The sequence below is a fragment of the Jaculus jaculus genome, chromosome 5 (assembly GCF_020740685.1).
Source record: "Jaculus jaculus isolate mJacJac1 chromosome 5, mJacJac1.mat.Y.cur, whole genome shotgun sequence".
Classification (NCBI taxonomy): Eukaryota; Metazoa; Chordata; class Mammalia; order Rodentia; family Dipodidae; genus Jaculus; species Jaculus jaculus.
In genome coordinates, this window is record NC_059106.1 from 146616798 (window position 1) to 146632894 (window position 16097).

Sequence of the window (16097 nt, forward strand, 5' to 3'; positions counted from 1 at the left end):
TGAGGTGGTGAATAATTCAGTTAGGTTTGGTCAATATTTTAAGTAGAACCTTGTTACATGGCTTCAGCATTCCATTGGTGAAAGAAAGAATTCTCTCATCTAGTAAACATATTTTCTGTGAATCTCCCAAATATATTCCTACATTTTATATATGTTATATATCTGCTTTTGATTGGATATTAAGGTAAACTCCCTGACAACTTTTTCATATTCTTTGTGTCTGTGTTTTTTTTTTTAATTTTAACTTGCTTGAATCTTGAATACCATGAAAAATATCTCAAAAGTAATTATTTTACTGAATTTGATACTAATCTTTATGTAAGATTGTGTACTTTTTCTCCTACATAATTACTGTGTGCATATACATATATATGCCCACATTATCACAGTGTACTCTTTAAAAAGAGGGGAACATCATCTTCATTTCCCAAATCAATATGAGTCTCCCACTGCCTGATTTCTCCCTCTGCAGAACAACTGAGAAACTATTCTTACATAGGAAATAACTGTAAACGGCCTTTCAATATAAAATAGCACAAGTGCAGGGTTATTTCCATGAAATGTTATTTTCAGGCATTAGCTTCTAAATCTTTTGCAGATCTGTAGAAATGATCCACTAACTACAGGCTCACATTTGGGGCAATGGAGGCAAGAACAGATGAGGATGGATGAAAATAACTAGGTGGTATAATTTTATACCAATTTTTATTTTCATCACCATGTCCTTCAGACATCACAATCAGTACTGGATGGTAATAGCTACAGTGTTTACACACATGGGTGTCTGACTACAGAATTGGCTTTGTTATAAGGGAACCTCAATAGTGATTTTGTGCATCTTCTAATATGTACTCATTTTTGACATTCATTATAATGAAGAAAGCCACTGTAGGTTCTAACCCATGAACAATTACTTCATAATTTTCTGTTTAAGTAGTATGCATTATCACTTAGCATAAGGCTAAAGTATTGGAAACGATAAATAACCTCATATGCCTTAAGAATATAATTGAATCAATGATATAAGCACATATTTACATGAAATTAATTCGTGGATTTGTAATAACAAGAAGTTAAATATTTTTCCTCTTTTATTTACTTATTTATTTCAGGTAGGCTTTTGCTCTAGCCCAAGCTGACCTGGAATTCATGAGGGAGTTTTAGGCTGGCGTCAAATTCATGGTGATCCTCCTACCTCTGCCTTTTGAGTGCTGGGTTTAAAGGTGTGCACTATGATGCCCATCTGATCCTAGCAATCCCATTAAATTTCAACAACTAAAAGTCTGGGCAATGCAAGTGTATATTTCTTTTCATATTGAACATTTAAATAGCATTATTTCAGGAATTTTCAGATAAACATTATCTAGATTCATAAAGGGATAGGTAGATGTTTATAAAGCCAAAGATAAATCTCTGACACAGGTATAATATTATTTATTTCCCTTTCAATACTTGAGTGATTGATATGAGGAAAATACAGTTCTTTTCTTTTTCTTTGATCTTTACTACTCTTTTATCTGAATTTTTCTGAGTATACTTAAAGTAACATAATATCCTATTAGACAGCCTTGGAAACATGTGTATTGATTTGTAATACACTACTTTGATTACCTAATGAGAAGGCAATTGTCTAACTTGTGAATAAGCTTCCCACTCTGACATCAACCAATTTGCCCATGGCTGTCTTCAGCTGTCAGCTGTTTACGTAAATTTTGTGTTTTTTTGATTTTTTTTTAAATCTAGCATGAGGTTGGTAAGTATAAAAGTGGATTTTATCTGGGATGGGAAAAATCACCCCAGCTGCAGCAAGAATCAAGGAATTTATTGGGAGAGTTCACAGGATGTAACTAATTTGCAAATGTTTACCATTTGATAAAATTTATAAAATAAAACATGCAATCAAAATGTGATATAACATTGCGCTGATGAATGACATTCAGGGCAGATGGTATGTAAATTACTCTAGAGAGACATCCCTGGTCCTATTGAATTGTCATGCTGTGATGAGATCAGAAGAGCATCAGCAGGCTTCTCTCTCGAAGTTACTGGTGGTTGTTATTCCTTGTCTTTGTCCTGAGTGTGTTGCATATTCATCGGTATCAATTCGGAGTTATAATTTTGAAAATGCATGTGCAAACAACTCACATTGGATAATTAGATATAATTATATAACCTTCAGCTGGGCATAGTAGCCCACACCTTTAATCCCAGCACACAGGAGGCAGAGGGAGGAGGGTAGCTTTGTGTTCAAGACCACCTTTTCACATACAATATATTTTATTTTTTGTATCTGTTTTCCCCCTCTTCTCTATACCTATCTCCTCCCCACCCCTTCTCATTTCTCTTACCACCCTCCTCCTCTTGTTTCTTTCTCCTTCCATCCTCCTTTCCCGTGCTACCTCCCCCTCTCTTCTTCTTTTTTTTTTGTATTTTTTTAAGTTTTCTTTTTATGATCAGACTGATTTCCATTTTTTCTTGTATTCATGAATGTTCTTTTGAAGAAAAAAGATAATTGAATGAATGTGCATAATCAGAGGGTTATACTAACTTGGCTTATACAATGAGGGCTGGGAAGTCTATCATTGTTTCTCTGAGCACTGGAGAAATGATCACTCCAGGAGGCTGGAAGCATCAACAGCTTCCTTCTGACACGGAAGGCCTGGAAGATTACTGACTGGAGAGCTGCTGCTCTTCATCACAAGTAAGAAAGCCCAAGAATCTGGAAATTCTGATGGCAGAGAATTCTGGACAGGGAAGTAGCAAGAGCAGCTGGAGAGATTTAGTTAGAAGTAGGAAGCAAAAGCAGGCAGTCAAGCTGCATTATTTTTAATCACCTCTCCCCTTTCTTGTCTTGTTTGTGAGTGGCTGACTGAAGGGGCTTCCAATGCCTTCTCAGTTAATCCTTTCACAAAATCTCTTCTTGAACCTACTGAGAGAACAATCTATTTTGTCATTAACCCAGATCCAGTCAACTTAACAATCAAGGTATTGAGTTGAAACTTTATTTCCAGGAGAAAATTCAAATTTTGTCTGTGCTGCTATATAATTTTCCCTCTTGAGCTCTCCTAGTACTAGGTAGTACTAGGTTTACTTCTGCAAATATTTGAAAGGACTTTACAGAGTCCAAAGACTGTATTGTTTAAAGAATATGGGATAGTTATCAGAGAAAAATGTTTGTAAGCTTCAGGACTGTTAAGAAACAATTGCACGTGCAAGATACCCAAAGGCTAAATATTCACACAAGACACTAACAGTTTTACCTGCGGTATCTGAGTAAATTCATCTATGAATTTAGTAAACTTCAAACCAAGCCATATAAACTGTTTAGGACAAGTGCAAACTTGGAATAATCTAAACATTTATTATCTAAGTGGATGTTTTGTTCGAAATATCCATTTTTGTCCTTTTTTAATGCATTCTGATCAATTCTTGGAATTTGAATATTTGAGTAAACTTACAGAAATATATTTATTTATGTTGATTTAGGTAAACATTAATCTATCATGTTGCTACTTGACTTGTTATGACTATTATTTGTTTCTATTTCTACTTCTTCCTTCTTTAAGATTTGAGTATTTTTAAATCGTATTATTATTAGCAGCATGTTTTGTATGAATACATCAAGTGCTGGTACCCTCTTTTCCCTCGTTACTGCCCCATTGGGTTAGGAACACTGCTAAGTGGGATTGCAGGTATTCCCCATGGGGCTTCACCTTATGTGTTGTAGGAGCAGTTGTCAGTTATTTTGGGGGACAGGGAATGCCACTGGCATGCTGCCTCTACCTGTGCCTCTTAAAATCTTTCTTCCCCCTCTTCTGCAAAATTCCCTCAGCCATGGTGGATGAGTTTTAAGTCTATTTCAGTAGACTCTTAGGAGCATCTGGATCTCTGCTTTGGTAGGTGTTGAGTATCCTCAGGGTCTGTCGCCTACACCCTGGTGCTGACAATCAGGTACAGCATGGAAGCAGCTCTCTTTTTATCTCCCCAATTCCTCTGGGGATTCATCTGTGGCTTGGCTGAAGTGCAACAGATAGTTTATCCCCTCTGGTCTCACTATCTTTTGAAAAAAATAACAGATTTCTTAATAGAGAGTAAAGTTAGCATAGTTTAAATGGGATAGGCATTATAAATTTAGGGAGAATTTCATGTATGTAACCCCTCTTTTAGCCAAAAACTAGCAAGAGTTTGACACTGGGGAACATAATCTTTGTCTCCATAGGATTCTGAACTGGTTCCCAATTCCAGGTATGGGTTCCTTTACACTGAGTGGATCTCTTAACGAGTCAGAAAGCTATTGGTTACCAACCATGGCTGTGTGCCACTATTGCACTGGCAAGTCCATCCTATCAGGGTGTTTGTTTCTGACAGCTTAGACTCTTGGTTGCTTAGACCATTGTTGGTCATTTTCCCCCAGTAGCTCAAATAGCACTTTCTAGCACTAAACAAGCTAATTGGTTGAGGAATAGCTTTCTTCTGAATTCCAGCCAGGTCTCCCCGTGCTCTGTGTCAACTGTATATGATGTCTTCAGCAACAGGGTCTTTGCCTCAGGGGGGTAATCAAGTGTTTGACAGAGAGCTGTGTTGATTTGGGGATCTTGTAGGTCTCTCTGATCAACAGCTCAATGTGGGTAGCAACCAATCTCTGGTACTGGGAGTTACAAGTTAGAAACCAAAAACAAAACAAAACAAAAAAACTTCTTTAAGCTTGGCTTCCTCCCACCTTCACTAGAGTCCTACTTTTCAGGTGCTCCTCCTTTACCCCTTTTGAGGGTTATATCTTTTAGGCTATCTCCAAGGATAAAGGGTTCTTGAGTAGTTGTTCTTATTCAATGAAACCTCTAATATTCTTATTAAATAACTATTTATTAATTGTCCCTCTTCTACAAGTGCATTGTATAAAAATATCCTTCTCACCCTTTTTGTGTGAATGTCAGTAGAAAGTGACCTTGACAAAATTCAACCATCTTTTATTCTCAATAGTGTGATGAGTTCTGAGTCTTTCCTATAGTCACCATCATTGTATAGAGAAGTGTTTCTGACCAAATGTAAAAGAAGCACTAGTCTATGGTAATAATCCAATTTTATTTTTATTTTTGAGAAAAAGAGACATAGAGCTGGGGGGGCATGCCCAGACCTGAATACTGATACAAACAAACTCCAGATGTGTTTGCCATCTTGTAGCCCATGTGAGACATTGTGCTTTTATGACACTGCACATCTGGCTACGTGGAACCTGGAGATTTGAACATGAGTTCTAAGCTTTACAGGCAAGCGCCTTAACCATGAAACCATCTCTCCAGCCTAGCATTTCTATACTCAAATCACAAATTAAAAAAAAAAAAATAGACAGGATAAGTTTTATTAGATGATATTTTTCTTTGCAATTGTGTATGACCTCCCTTTAAATGATAAAGCTAAATACTAAATTGTTACAGAATATACAAGCTTTTAAATTACAAAAATTGAGAGTCATAAATGATGTCTTTGTAGATTAGTGAATCTTTCTTCATAAGAAATCCTCATTCTAAAAAGTTAAGAAACAAGAGAATTATTTTCTCTCATAGGTTTCGGTCATTCAATTCAAGGTTAGCTGGATCAATTACTTTAGGCTGCAGATGAGCAAAAACATCAGGACTGTGGGTTCTGATGGCAGAGAAAGCTGCTTATCATATGGTGCAAAGACACAGAGAGAGATGAACCAGACAGGGACAAGAAATGCAATTCAGTTACATCCCAAGTAAGCTACTACTTCCAACCCAGTCTTTCCTCATACTTTACACCTCCTTTTGAGAAATTACTGCAAAACTCAGAAGAATTATGACTAGCTGAGGTTTTTTGCTAATAACTGGTAGAATAAAACTGTTTAAATAGTTGTATCTTGTATTTAAATAATAAGTGTTGAAAATGACATATTGAATGTTGATCATAGCCTCATACTGCTAAGATTCACAGTCCTACATTCTTACTCCAGTTAAAGAATTAAACAGAAGTTTTCCAGAAAGTGTTAAATACTTTCTAGGTTCAGAAGATTAATATTGGTGAAAATATTAAAAGTGAATGCTTCAGATGTTGTCAATTTTAAAATGAATCAGTTTTTAAAAAGAAAAAAATAAGTACATCTTCAACATCACATCATATGAATGAAATACTAATTCAATCCTTTAAAAATTATTTAATCCAATTCAACAGGACATTCAGAAAACAAATGAAATTATTACATATAAAACATTTTATGTAATCTGAAACAGTGGATAACCAAAGTACTCTTAGCTTTTAATAATTTATTCATCAGAAGAATTCAGAACAATATTTTCCAAATATTGCATAAGTATTCAATGTGAATAGGACTATGCTGGTCTACACTTTTACAGAGAGAGGAGCAGACATATTATTAACAAATTCAATGTAAGATAAATGTACACATTAGAATGTGTCAGTGCTTATAGTCATCTATCTGGGAAAGCTTACTTTATAGACAACAGTGTTATGATATGTAATACACAACTTAATTCACATAGTAACATCAGCAGAACATGAATGGGAATATAGACTCTCATGGAAGAGTCCCTATGTACAAATACTAACTATAGAGAGAATTTCTTCTTAAAGTCATTTCTGTGTTATTCTCTAATGTGGTAAACATTTGTAGTTATATAAAAGAAGATTGTGGCATTATTTTTACTACATCTGTAATAACAAAAGATGAGAGTGCATTTTATTGAAACTTTCTATTTTATATTTACAAGAAAAACAAGATGCAAAGATTCACATGACAATGTACTTTAATTTTAGAGTAGGTGAAGAAACCAGTCTTGTAGAATACTAGTAGCAATGTGCAACTTCAGAAACAGCCTATCACATCGTGATCCTCATAACCAACTTTATAAGACCAGAAGCCAGATTGTGTGTGTGTATGTTTATCTATAGAATTCTTAGTCCCTTCCCTAAAGGGGATAAGACCTCACCCATAGTGACCTGAATGACATTGTAAAGAAAGTTATTTTGTAATCATGTTACTAACTGCTGTTTCATATTATGGCTAAGGAAATGTAGGGAAGAAAAAAGTGAATCTATTACATGCATAAATCTGAGAAGTATTACTTTGTCATATTGAACTAATATCATGAAAATGTGCACTGAGTTAAAATTGATGCTTTGTGGGCTGGGGAGATGGCTTAGCGGTTAAGTGCTTGCCTGTGAAGCCTAAGGATCCCAGTTCGAGGCTCGGTTCCCCAGGTCCCACGTTAGCCAGATGCACAAGGGGGTGCATGCGTCTGGAGTTCGTTTGCAGAGGCTGGAAGCCCTGGCGCGCCCATTCTCTCTTTCTCCCTCTATCTGTCTTTCTCTCTGTGTCTGTCACTCTGAAATAAATAAAAAAAAAAATTGATGCTTTGTGATTTTGTCTGAGTTCTGATACTAGTGGCTTGTTTATTGCAAACAATGTGTTTCAGTAGCAGTTTCCTCCTGTCCTAAATTTGCAACGTGTACAGTTTTAACAATGTAATTAGTTTGAAATTGAGGAAGCTTAATTTTAAAATTGAATTGTTCATGAAATCTATTTTCATACTCTCTATGCTTTAGCAGTTTCTCTTCATAAAATGTTTTATAGTTGTTTGAAGAAATTAAGTGTAGTTAATCAGAGAGAACATTATGGTTTGACATCTAATTTGAAAGCCCTGTCTTAAAGTAGTGAATGATTGCTTATGGAATTACATATACCAATATGAATCCAAATAGGAAACCCATTTATGCACAGAGCAGATCATGGTATGGATTAAATCAGTCTTGTCTGATCTTTTTGAGGTATATGTTTCATACAAGTATGTAGGCTTACCAAAATACATAGTCCATTATTTAGTAAATCAAGAAATAGTAAAATAACATCACAGTGAACTTCTCTAATTATAGTACTTAAGAAAATACAGAAGTAACCTTTGTTACATTGTCTGCTTTAGGAAAAATTAAGTGACAAGTTTTCCAGTGCTCAAAAATAATCTAAAATGTTTATCATGAAAATGCTTGCTTTTATGTCAATTCATTCTATATTCATTTATTCTTCAGTGCCACCAGCAATTATGATGCCTCAGAAGTCCTTCAATGCCACCGCAGAGAGAGGGGAGGAGATGACACTATCCTGTAGAGCCCTGGGCTCTCCAGAACCTTCCATTTCATGGTTCAGGTACGTGAGATACTCCAGCACACTTCAGCCTTGTGCTTAGAATTTGCTCAAGAGTTAATACCTGCAACTTTATTCATTTGACATGAAACAAAGCCTTGTTTCTAGTTTCATTAAAACAAAAAGATATTATATTTTCAGATAAGTAGCTTTTGTTGTGTAATTAAAGAAAGCAATGTTCTTTTAATATGATTCCTGTGTGAAAGGCTTTATGGATAATACTTATTGTGTCTATAAAGTTATACTCTGACTTACTTGGGCCCACGAACCCTGAAAATTGTGCTATTAATACATTGTTACTACAACAATATTAAAATTGATATCTTGGGCTGGAGAGATGGCTTAGCGGTTAAGTGCTTGCCTGTGAAGCCTAAGGACCCCGGTTCGAGGCTCGGTTCCCCAGGTCCCACGTTAGCCAGATGCACAAGGGGGCGCACGCGTCTGGAGTTCGTTTGCAGAGGCTGGAAGCCCTGGCGCGCCCATTCCCTCTCTCTCCCTCTATCTGTCTTTCTCTCTGTGTCTGTCGCTCTCAAATAAATAAATTAAAAAAAAAAAAATTAAAAAAAAAATTGATATCTTACTATGGTTTGCAAGATTATTGTATTGATATGTAATAATATATTATTAAAATCTAATAAATTGAATATTTTATTTTTGTATTTTATTATAGAAAAAAATATTGTATGGATGAAATTTCAAGAATTAACCTTTACATTTACCCTGGATAGGAATGTATCCCAGTTGATAGACTGTTGGCTGGCCTAGCATACACTAGAAAGCCTTGGTGTGATTCCTAGAACTGCATATACAGACCCATGGTATTGCATTCAAGATATGAATGCAGGAGGATCAGAAGTTCAAGGACATCTCTGCTATGTAGGGAGTTCCAAGCCAGTTGATATACAAGAGAAAATTGGAAACAAAATATCAAACAAGCAGAGGCAGCAGTAGGAACAGCCGAAGTCCACTAGCCATCTGCTGTCCTCCACCCTCTGGCTCTCCTCCCACTTCCTCCTCCTTACCACCCCTCTTTTCCACCCTGTCCTTATTATTCTGCCTCCAACCTCTAGCCCTCCCTCTTCCCGCCTGCAGGTTTTGGCTTTGTCCAAAGGCTTGATTGCTCACTTCCCAGCTTCCCTTAACTCTGCTCCACATAGAACCAGCTTTCATTCATTTTGGATTAAATATGTGTCACTCTCAAAATCAATTTATCAATAAATCCTGGTATTTATCAATGAAATGAAAGGAAGATCTGCTCAAAAAGTGGCTTGAGAAGAACATACTGAGAGAATTATCACTTTGGCTGGACCACTCATGCAATTGTCAAAGACTTTGCTGTGCACATTGACAAACTGGAAGAGGATACTAGCATCTGTCAGATAATCATTTACCTAAAGGCTGGCCATCCCTGCTAGACTGTGTGGCTTTGCCATTGGAAAAGGCAGTTTCAGGGTCAATTAAATCATATAGTACAGGGACTCAGGTCCAGGTGGCATGGATACTTCCATAACTTGTGCTGGCTGGCCGTCACTACTGCTGGCATTCCACAGTCCATCAGTGGTGTGTCATACAGATTTTCACATTCATGTCGGAGACTCTACCCTAGAGTCTCTGAAGGATGTGGTTGTTTCACATCTTCCCAATGCTCCAGCCACCTTTGTAGGCTGTCAGTACAGCGACAGCACAGGTAGCAACAATGAGATCTTGACCCACAATACCCCACCTATGGGACAGCCCTGACCCGAAGAATACCTTCTAGGTCTAGTGTGTCTATTCTGCAGCCTGTTTTGATCAGGAGGCACCACTTAGCAATGAAGGGCCCTCATTTTTCCCATGACTTACTGCAACACTGGATTTTCAGCAGCATGTCTGTCTGCTCTCCAGAGCTGAAAGGCATTTGGGCAGGTTTGGATGCATCTGCTCAGATTACCCATGAACACTCCATATCCAAGGATTCAATTGGCTGCCTAATAGGGCATCAAGATGCCAATAGATTAAAATTGCAAACTTAGAGGAAAGTTTTACTGATAGACATTTATCATCAAGGGATCTGTTGTCAGCATTGGTCTCGTACAACATCTCATTTTTATCAACTTTTCCTCAAACATAGCTGAGCTGGAAGCAGGAAGAACAGCACATATTTATTCACAATCCCCTGCTGGTGTCATGACCATCACCCAGCTGGGTAAACTATAAACTCCAGCAACTCCAGTTGTTTTTATTTTTTTTTTAAGTTGGTAAATTTTTGGTTTCCAAAAAAGGATCACCTTATTTTGTGTTTAGTGTGTTTTTATAAATTGTGTTGGTCATGGCTATGTGAGTTATTCTGGTAGTACCTTTCAGTTCTTTCTTCTCAGGGTTTTTTCTTAAAAATAAAAACTAAAAGACAGACTGAAGCTTTTCCTTTGTAACTAGAAACTGGAGGAAAACTGTTTACCTCATCAGATAAATAAACCTTAACTTTATAAAAATACTTTCATTTCATTAAGATCAAACATATATTTCAAATGTTATTTTAGGTGGTTGTTCACATTACTCAATTAGAGACAATAAACTTTAAAACTAGGGAACTATATACATATGGATTAAAAGTGTACTTTACTATGGAATTATTGATTATAAATATGCATACTTTCATTCTATACTTTATAAATTATAATATTTAAGAAAACAATAAAACTTTGTAGGAATATTATAAGCAGTGTATGATAAGGACTAGACATTAAGTCACCTTAAGGACATTAATTATAATCTACAACCATTTCCACTACTTTTTCAGCATTTGTTGACAGCATGTTTTTAAATATTTAATTTTGTTTACCAATTTAATATAGTGTGTCAATAAACATGGTATTTCTTTAACAACATATTTTAATTACTATGGTAATATATTATTCTTTGTGATAGGATAGTAATAGAATCACAAATCAAGCATTAACATGTGAATACCAGATAGTTATCATGTATTATGTATCCCAAGAAGAATGCTGGGTTACTGGTATAAATCCTTGAGTAAAGACCTGCTCTAAATGTATTACAGAAATCCCTTTGGTCATCTATTACAATGAACATATTTTGATCAAGAAACTAATCTTTTTCTTTTTCCAGGGATACTTATATTGTGCATATTATTTTCAAATATGGTCAAAGTTATTTTCTCATATTTACATGGAAATAATTTTATCATTTTGACTCAAATAAATATACATTAGAAGATAATATAATTTAAACACCTGGCATTTCATCTCCACACTTTCACTCAACATTTCTAAATGCCTAGGATAGTATGTAATAATAATTTAATTATGAGCTTAAGATAGCTTAGTCTCTGGTTAGAAAATGTATATTGCCAGAGTAATGATATGCTTTTATAAGATTTACAGACATTCAGTTTTACCAAGAACCTTGATGAACATTTTTGCCCAGAAATATGTTCATTTCTTCAGAATTTTATATACTGACCTAATGTCAGAGTGTTCTTTTGTTATCTATTTAATTTCCATATTGCCTATTGAGATTTTCCTGTTATCCTAATTGCTTTGTAGTTTTTTCCTATTTTGCCTTCTATCCTATTGAGTATAGATACAGTATCATGAAAATTTAGTAAGTAAAATTTTAGTTTCATAAAGTTTGCATTTTTTTCTATTTTATCAACTGTTACTTTTAGTATTATCTTATGGTTAATTTGAATTTAATTTTATTCTTTTCAGCTTATTGAGGTGATACATCTATTAATATAATGTTTACTCTTTTTCAAAATAAGCATGCTTTTTCCCTTTATAACTTATGTTCTAGTAACATGTATTTAGTTTCCATTGCTACATTTTCATTTTTATCTTAGATACTTAATTCCAGTGAAATTTTAAATAAATGAAATATTTCTAACTGAAAATTTGTAAGCACGTGGTTTTGTTTCTAAATATTTTAGGCATATTTCACATTAATTTCATTTTTACTATACTCAATACCAATCAAGTAGCAAACATCTTATGAGATAAATATACTTTCTACTGTACTAAGAAGAAAGAAAACTAGAAAACATTTTAAGGATACAAATTTTAAACACATATTTCAGTGTTATTGGTAGATTACCTTATTTTAATTTAAAAAAACACACAGTTATAGAAATGTGTACTCCACTTCTTCTCTATAACAATATTCCCAATTCTATATCAGAAATAGGTCAACCTACTTCCTAGTATTGACTTTATATACGTATTTTCTAAATGTTGTTCACTTTTATTTCTAAATGTGGGCATTCCTACATGAAAATTTTCCCACATATTAGTTCAAGCATTTATATCTATATTTCTATCTGATCAAAAAGACAAGAAAATTTAATGTTTTTGTTTTGTAAAACATTATTTCAGTTGTATTTCCTCTGATTTTCTTTTTCTATGTCTTTATGTTCAGTGATTTACAATTCTGTATCTTCAAGTTAATTAATATTTGCTGCTGTGATTTTTCTGTCAGAAAACTTTTCATCATTTTGTTTATATCTCTGTAATTTGAAGGAGACATTTTAAAATGTTATTATTTTTTCAAACTTTATCATACTTTAACTTCTTGAACACATTAAAATATAGTTTTATAGATGTTTGACAACACCCCAGTAACAGATTTTGTAATATTTTTGAATTATTTATTTAGATTTATTTTCTATCTTTTATATGGGCCATAATTTCATGCTTATTTACTTTGCTTGTGGTACTAGGCACTTGGATTTTTTTCTTTTTTTAAATGATGTGTTGGCACTTCTCTCTTGCTCTTTCTCTCTCTCTCTCTTTCTCTCTCTCTGTGTGTGTGTGTGTGTGTGTGTGTGTGTGTGTGTGTATTTTCTTTCTTATAGATGCAGTTAATTACTTGTAAAGTGTTTTACCTCCGTGATGGTTACTTATTGGCTCAATTAAATATATCCAGAATAAGTTTCCATTTAGTGCTAATGTAGGTACATTATCAAGGCACTGTTGTTTTATGGATCTGACTAAACCTTCATCTACTCTAGTTGGTTGGGGAGCAAATTAATACAGGCCTCATGTGAATTTATGTGAATTTTATGCTTTATAGTTGCCAGTGTATCTTTCTCTGGGTGTTTCTATTTGTTTCTGGTGCACACATATCTACCAGTGTGCAGCCAAAGATTTATTGGGACCCTGTACTTCTATTTTACATACAGTTCTACCCTTTCACTTTCCATGGCAACAATATTCCATAATATTTTACTCCCTTGCGCTCCAAACTGTCTTCAAGCCAGGCATATGCCCTGAAATGAGAAAGAGCCTGGAAACATTATTCATGCTCTTCAGAGATCACTGTCACGTGCTACTCAATGAAAGAGAGTTGAAAGTCATTTCTTCATATGAAAAGTCACTATTCTTGTTATTTAAATGGAAAAAAAGTAAGTCCATCCCTTCATTGCATTATGGTTAAAGTACATTAATCACCCATTCTTTATTATTTGTATTTATTTTCTAGCTCTGATAGACCTGGACTTCTGATTTTTCCTTCTTCCTTCCTCCCTTTTTTCTTTCCTCCTTCACCCTCTTCTTTCTTAAAGTTCTCACTGTCTCTTTCCCTTAATTCATGTTTGGCATGATAATGGAATACTTAGTAAAATGATTTAAGGCTCAAAGACTGAGCTTAAGAATTTAACACAATAAACTATCATTTCCATTTCACAATGGAAAAGGTCAATTGTAAAAATATTTAATATATTTAAAATGTTTTATTATATTTGTTTTATGCACTGTGAAAAATAACCAGCATGAAGGATGCTATACCTCAGCTTGATTTCTTCATGTCCTACAATCAATGGGAATGGTGACTTCAGTAAAAGTGTTAACATTTTAGTTCTGGTGGGCAGCCAAGAGCCGTGACAACAGCCTGCATAATAAGCAGGAGTGCAGAAGTACTGGGGAGAATAAGGGTGGTTAATGTGGGTTACACACAGTCAAAAGAAATGTATAAAAAAAGAAATTGCAAAAGGCAGACATAATATGCTTTATTATAGAATTAACTTGGAAATATTGGTAATTATTCATGTCTATGAAGAGACATAAAAAGTATCCATTAGCCGGGCATGGTGGCACATGTCATTAATCCCAGTACTCTAGAGGCAGGGGTTGGAGGATCACTATATGTCTGAGGCCACCCTGAGACTGCAGAATGAATTCCACGTTAACCAGGGCTAGACTCTCTCTTAAAAAGCCAATATATATCTCCATTAAAGAAATAAATCAAAATAAGCATTTTTTATCAAATGACATATTTCCCACTCTTTTACCATAAGTACATATTTACAATGTAATGTCACTATATATGTTACTCCTCAATTTTCTCATACAATTTTTGAGCACTCTGTCACATGTAGCCATAAACAATTTTCACACACATGTGCTAGGTCATCAACAGTTAAAGTGTAAATTTAGCAAAATTCATAAAATAAACTTAAAATTTACTAACAAAGTACAATGGAATTATGCTGCCTATTTTTACCTGAATAATAACAACATTTCAACATCACCCAAATGTTGCTTGCCTCTAAAGTCAAAATGATATCTACGGTGGAGAGATGGTTTATTGGTTAATGCCTGCGAAACCCAAGGACCCAGGTTTCATTCTCCAGGTCCCAAGTAATCCAGATGCACATGATGGCATGTGTTTGGAGTTCATTTTCAGTGGCTAGAGGCCCTGGAGGGCCCATTTTTATTCTCTCTCCCTCTCCCTCTTCCTCTCTCTCTTCCTTTGTCTCAAATAAATAAATAAAAATAAAATATTTAAAATAATATTTTTTGCACATATATTTATGCATTCTTGTCTAACAAAATGTTCTTTTAACCTGGACTATAATTTTGTCAATAACTGTAGCCATGAAATAATTTGATAGGTGTTGCACAAATATTGATTATGGTCTACTGAGTCATGAAATAAATTTTGTGGAACCAACCTATGTTTTTTTTTTTGTTTGTTTGTTTTCTGTTTTTTGTTTTTTGTTTTTTGTCACCCTCCTTAGGAATGGCAAGCTCATAGAAGAAAATGAAAAGTACACACTGAAAGGCAGTAATAAGGAACTCACCGTGAGGAACATAATCAATAGTGACGGGGGCCCTTACGTATGTAGGGCCACAAACAAGGCAGGAGAAGATGAAAAGCAGGCTTTCCTTCAGGTCTTTGGTAAGTGTTGTAGCACCGTGGTTACTTATAGCTGCAGGTTGGAGTCCAGGTAAACCTCATCTTCTCTAGCTCAAAAAATTCTATTGCAAGTTGTTGTGTGGCAAATTCCCTTCTGAATTGAAAGGTACAAACAACCATTGCTAGATTTCTCAGAAGTAGTTGGGTCAACTCTCTAGAGAAGGCTGGTGAGGGTCATCAGACCCCTACCTTAGATTTAGGTGCTCCCTTGTAGGAGCCATATACAATAACACACAAGAGTTCCTGATCTCAGGGGGAGAGAGAATATACGAGAGGAAGAGATCTAGGAACAAGGAGCTCCATGTGCAGGATTTCTTTGGCGTCTCCATGCTCTGTCAGGCTGAGGGAAGAACATCCATATGGTGAATTCCAAGTGTTGTGTCTGAAGTCTCCATGCTATGTAAGCTAGCCCTCACCCCTAGGCTTGAGGGAAGAACAGCCTTGGGGGTGGGTGGTAATCCTAATACAAGGAGCTCCATACATCTCTTTCTTTAGAGTCTCCATATTCTGTAAGTAAGCTCTAATCCTAGGCTGAGAGAGGAGTTATCTGTGGAAATAATCTCGGCATAGTGAGCCCCACTGAAGTGTGCTCTGGGGTCTCATATCCTTGGACAGATACAAGGAAGTTCTAAGAGTGGCCAGAAGGAAATTGCCATTCAGGGAGGAATGATACTTCTCCATGGTGCAGGTACTCTGGGGTTCTGATGGTCTATAAGTAAGCCCTCATCCT

General features: G+C 35.3%; 1 protein-coding gene across 5 annotated transcripts in view; it reads left to right on the plus strand.

Annotated features, from left to right (window-relative positions):
• The window catches only part of Ncam2 (neural cell adhesion molecule 2), a 464091-nt gene that overhangs the window by 259048 nt on the left and 188946 nt on the right, over positions 1-16097 (plus strand). For all 5 annotated transcript variants that reach the window (XM_045149438.1, XM_045149439.1, XM_004654373.2 and 2 more), the window contains 2 exons: positions 8062-8179; positions 15189-15349. In XM_045149438.1, coding sequence (XP_045005373.1) covers positions 8062-8179; positions 15189-15349 — 279 coding nt within the window. The remainder of the gene's footprint in view (positions 1-8061; positions 8180-15188; positions 15350-16097) is intronic.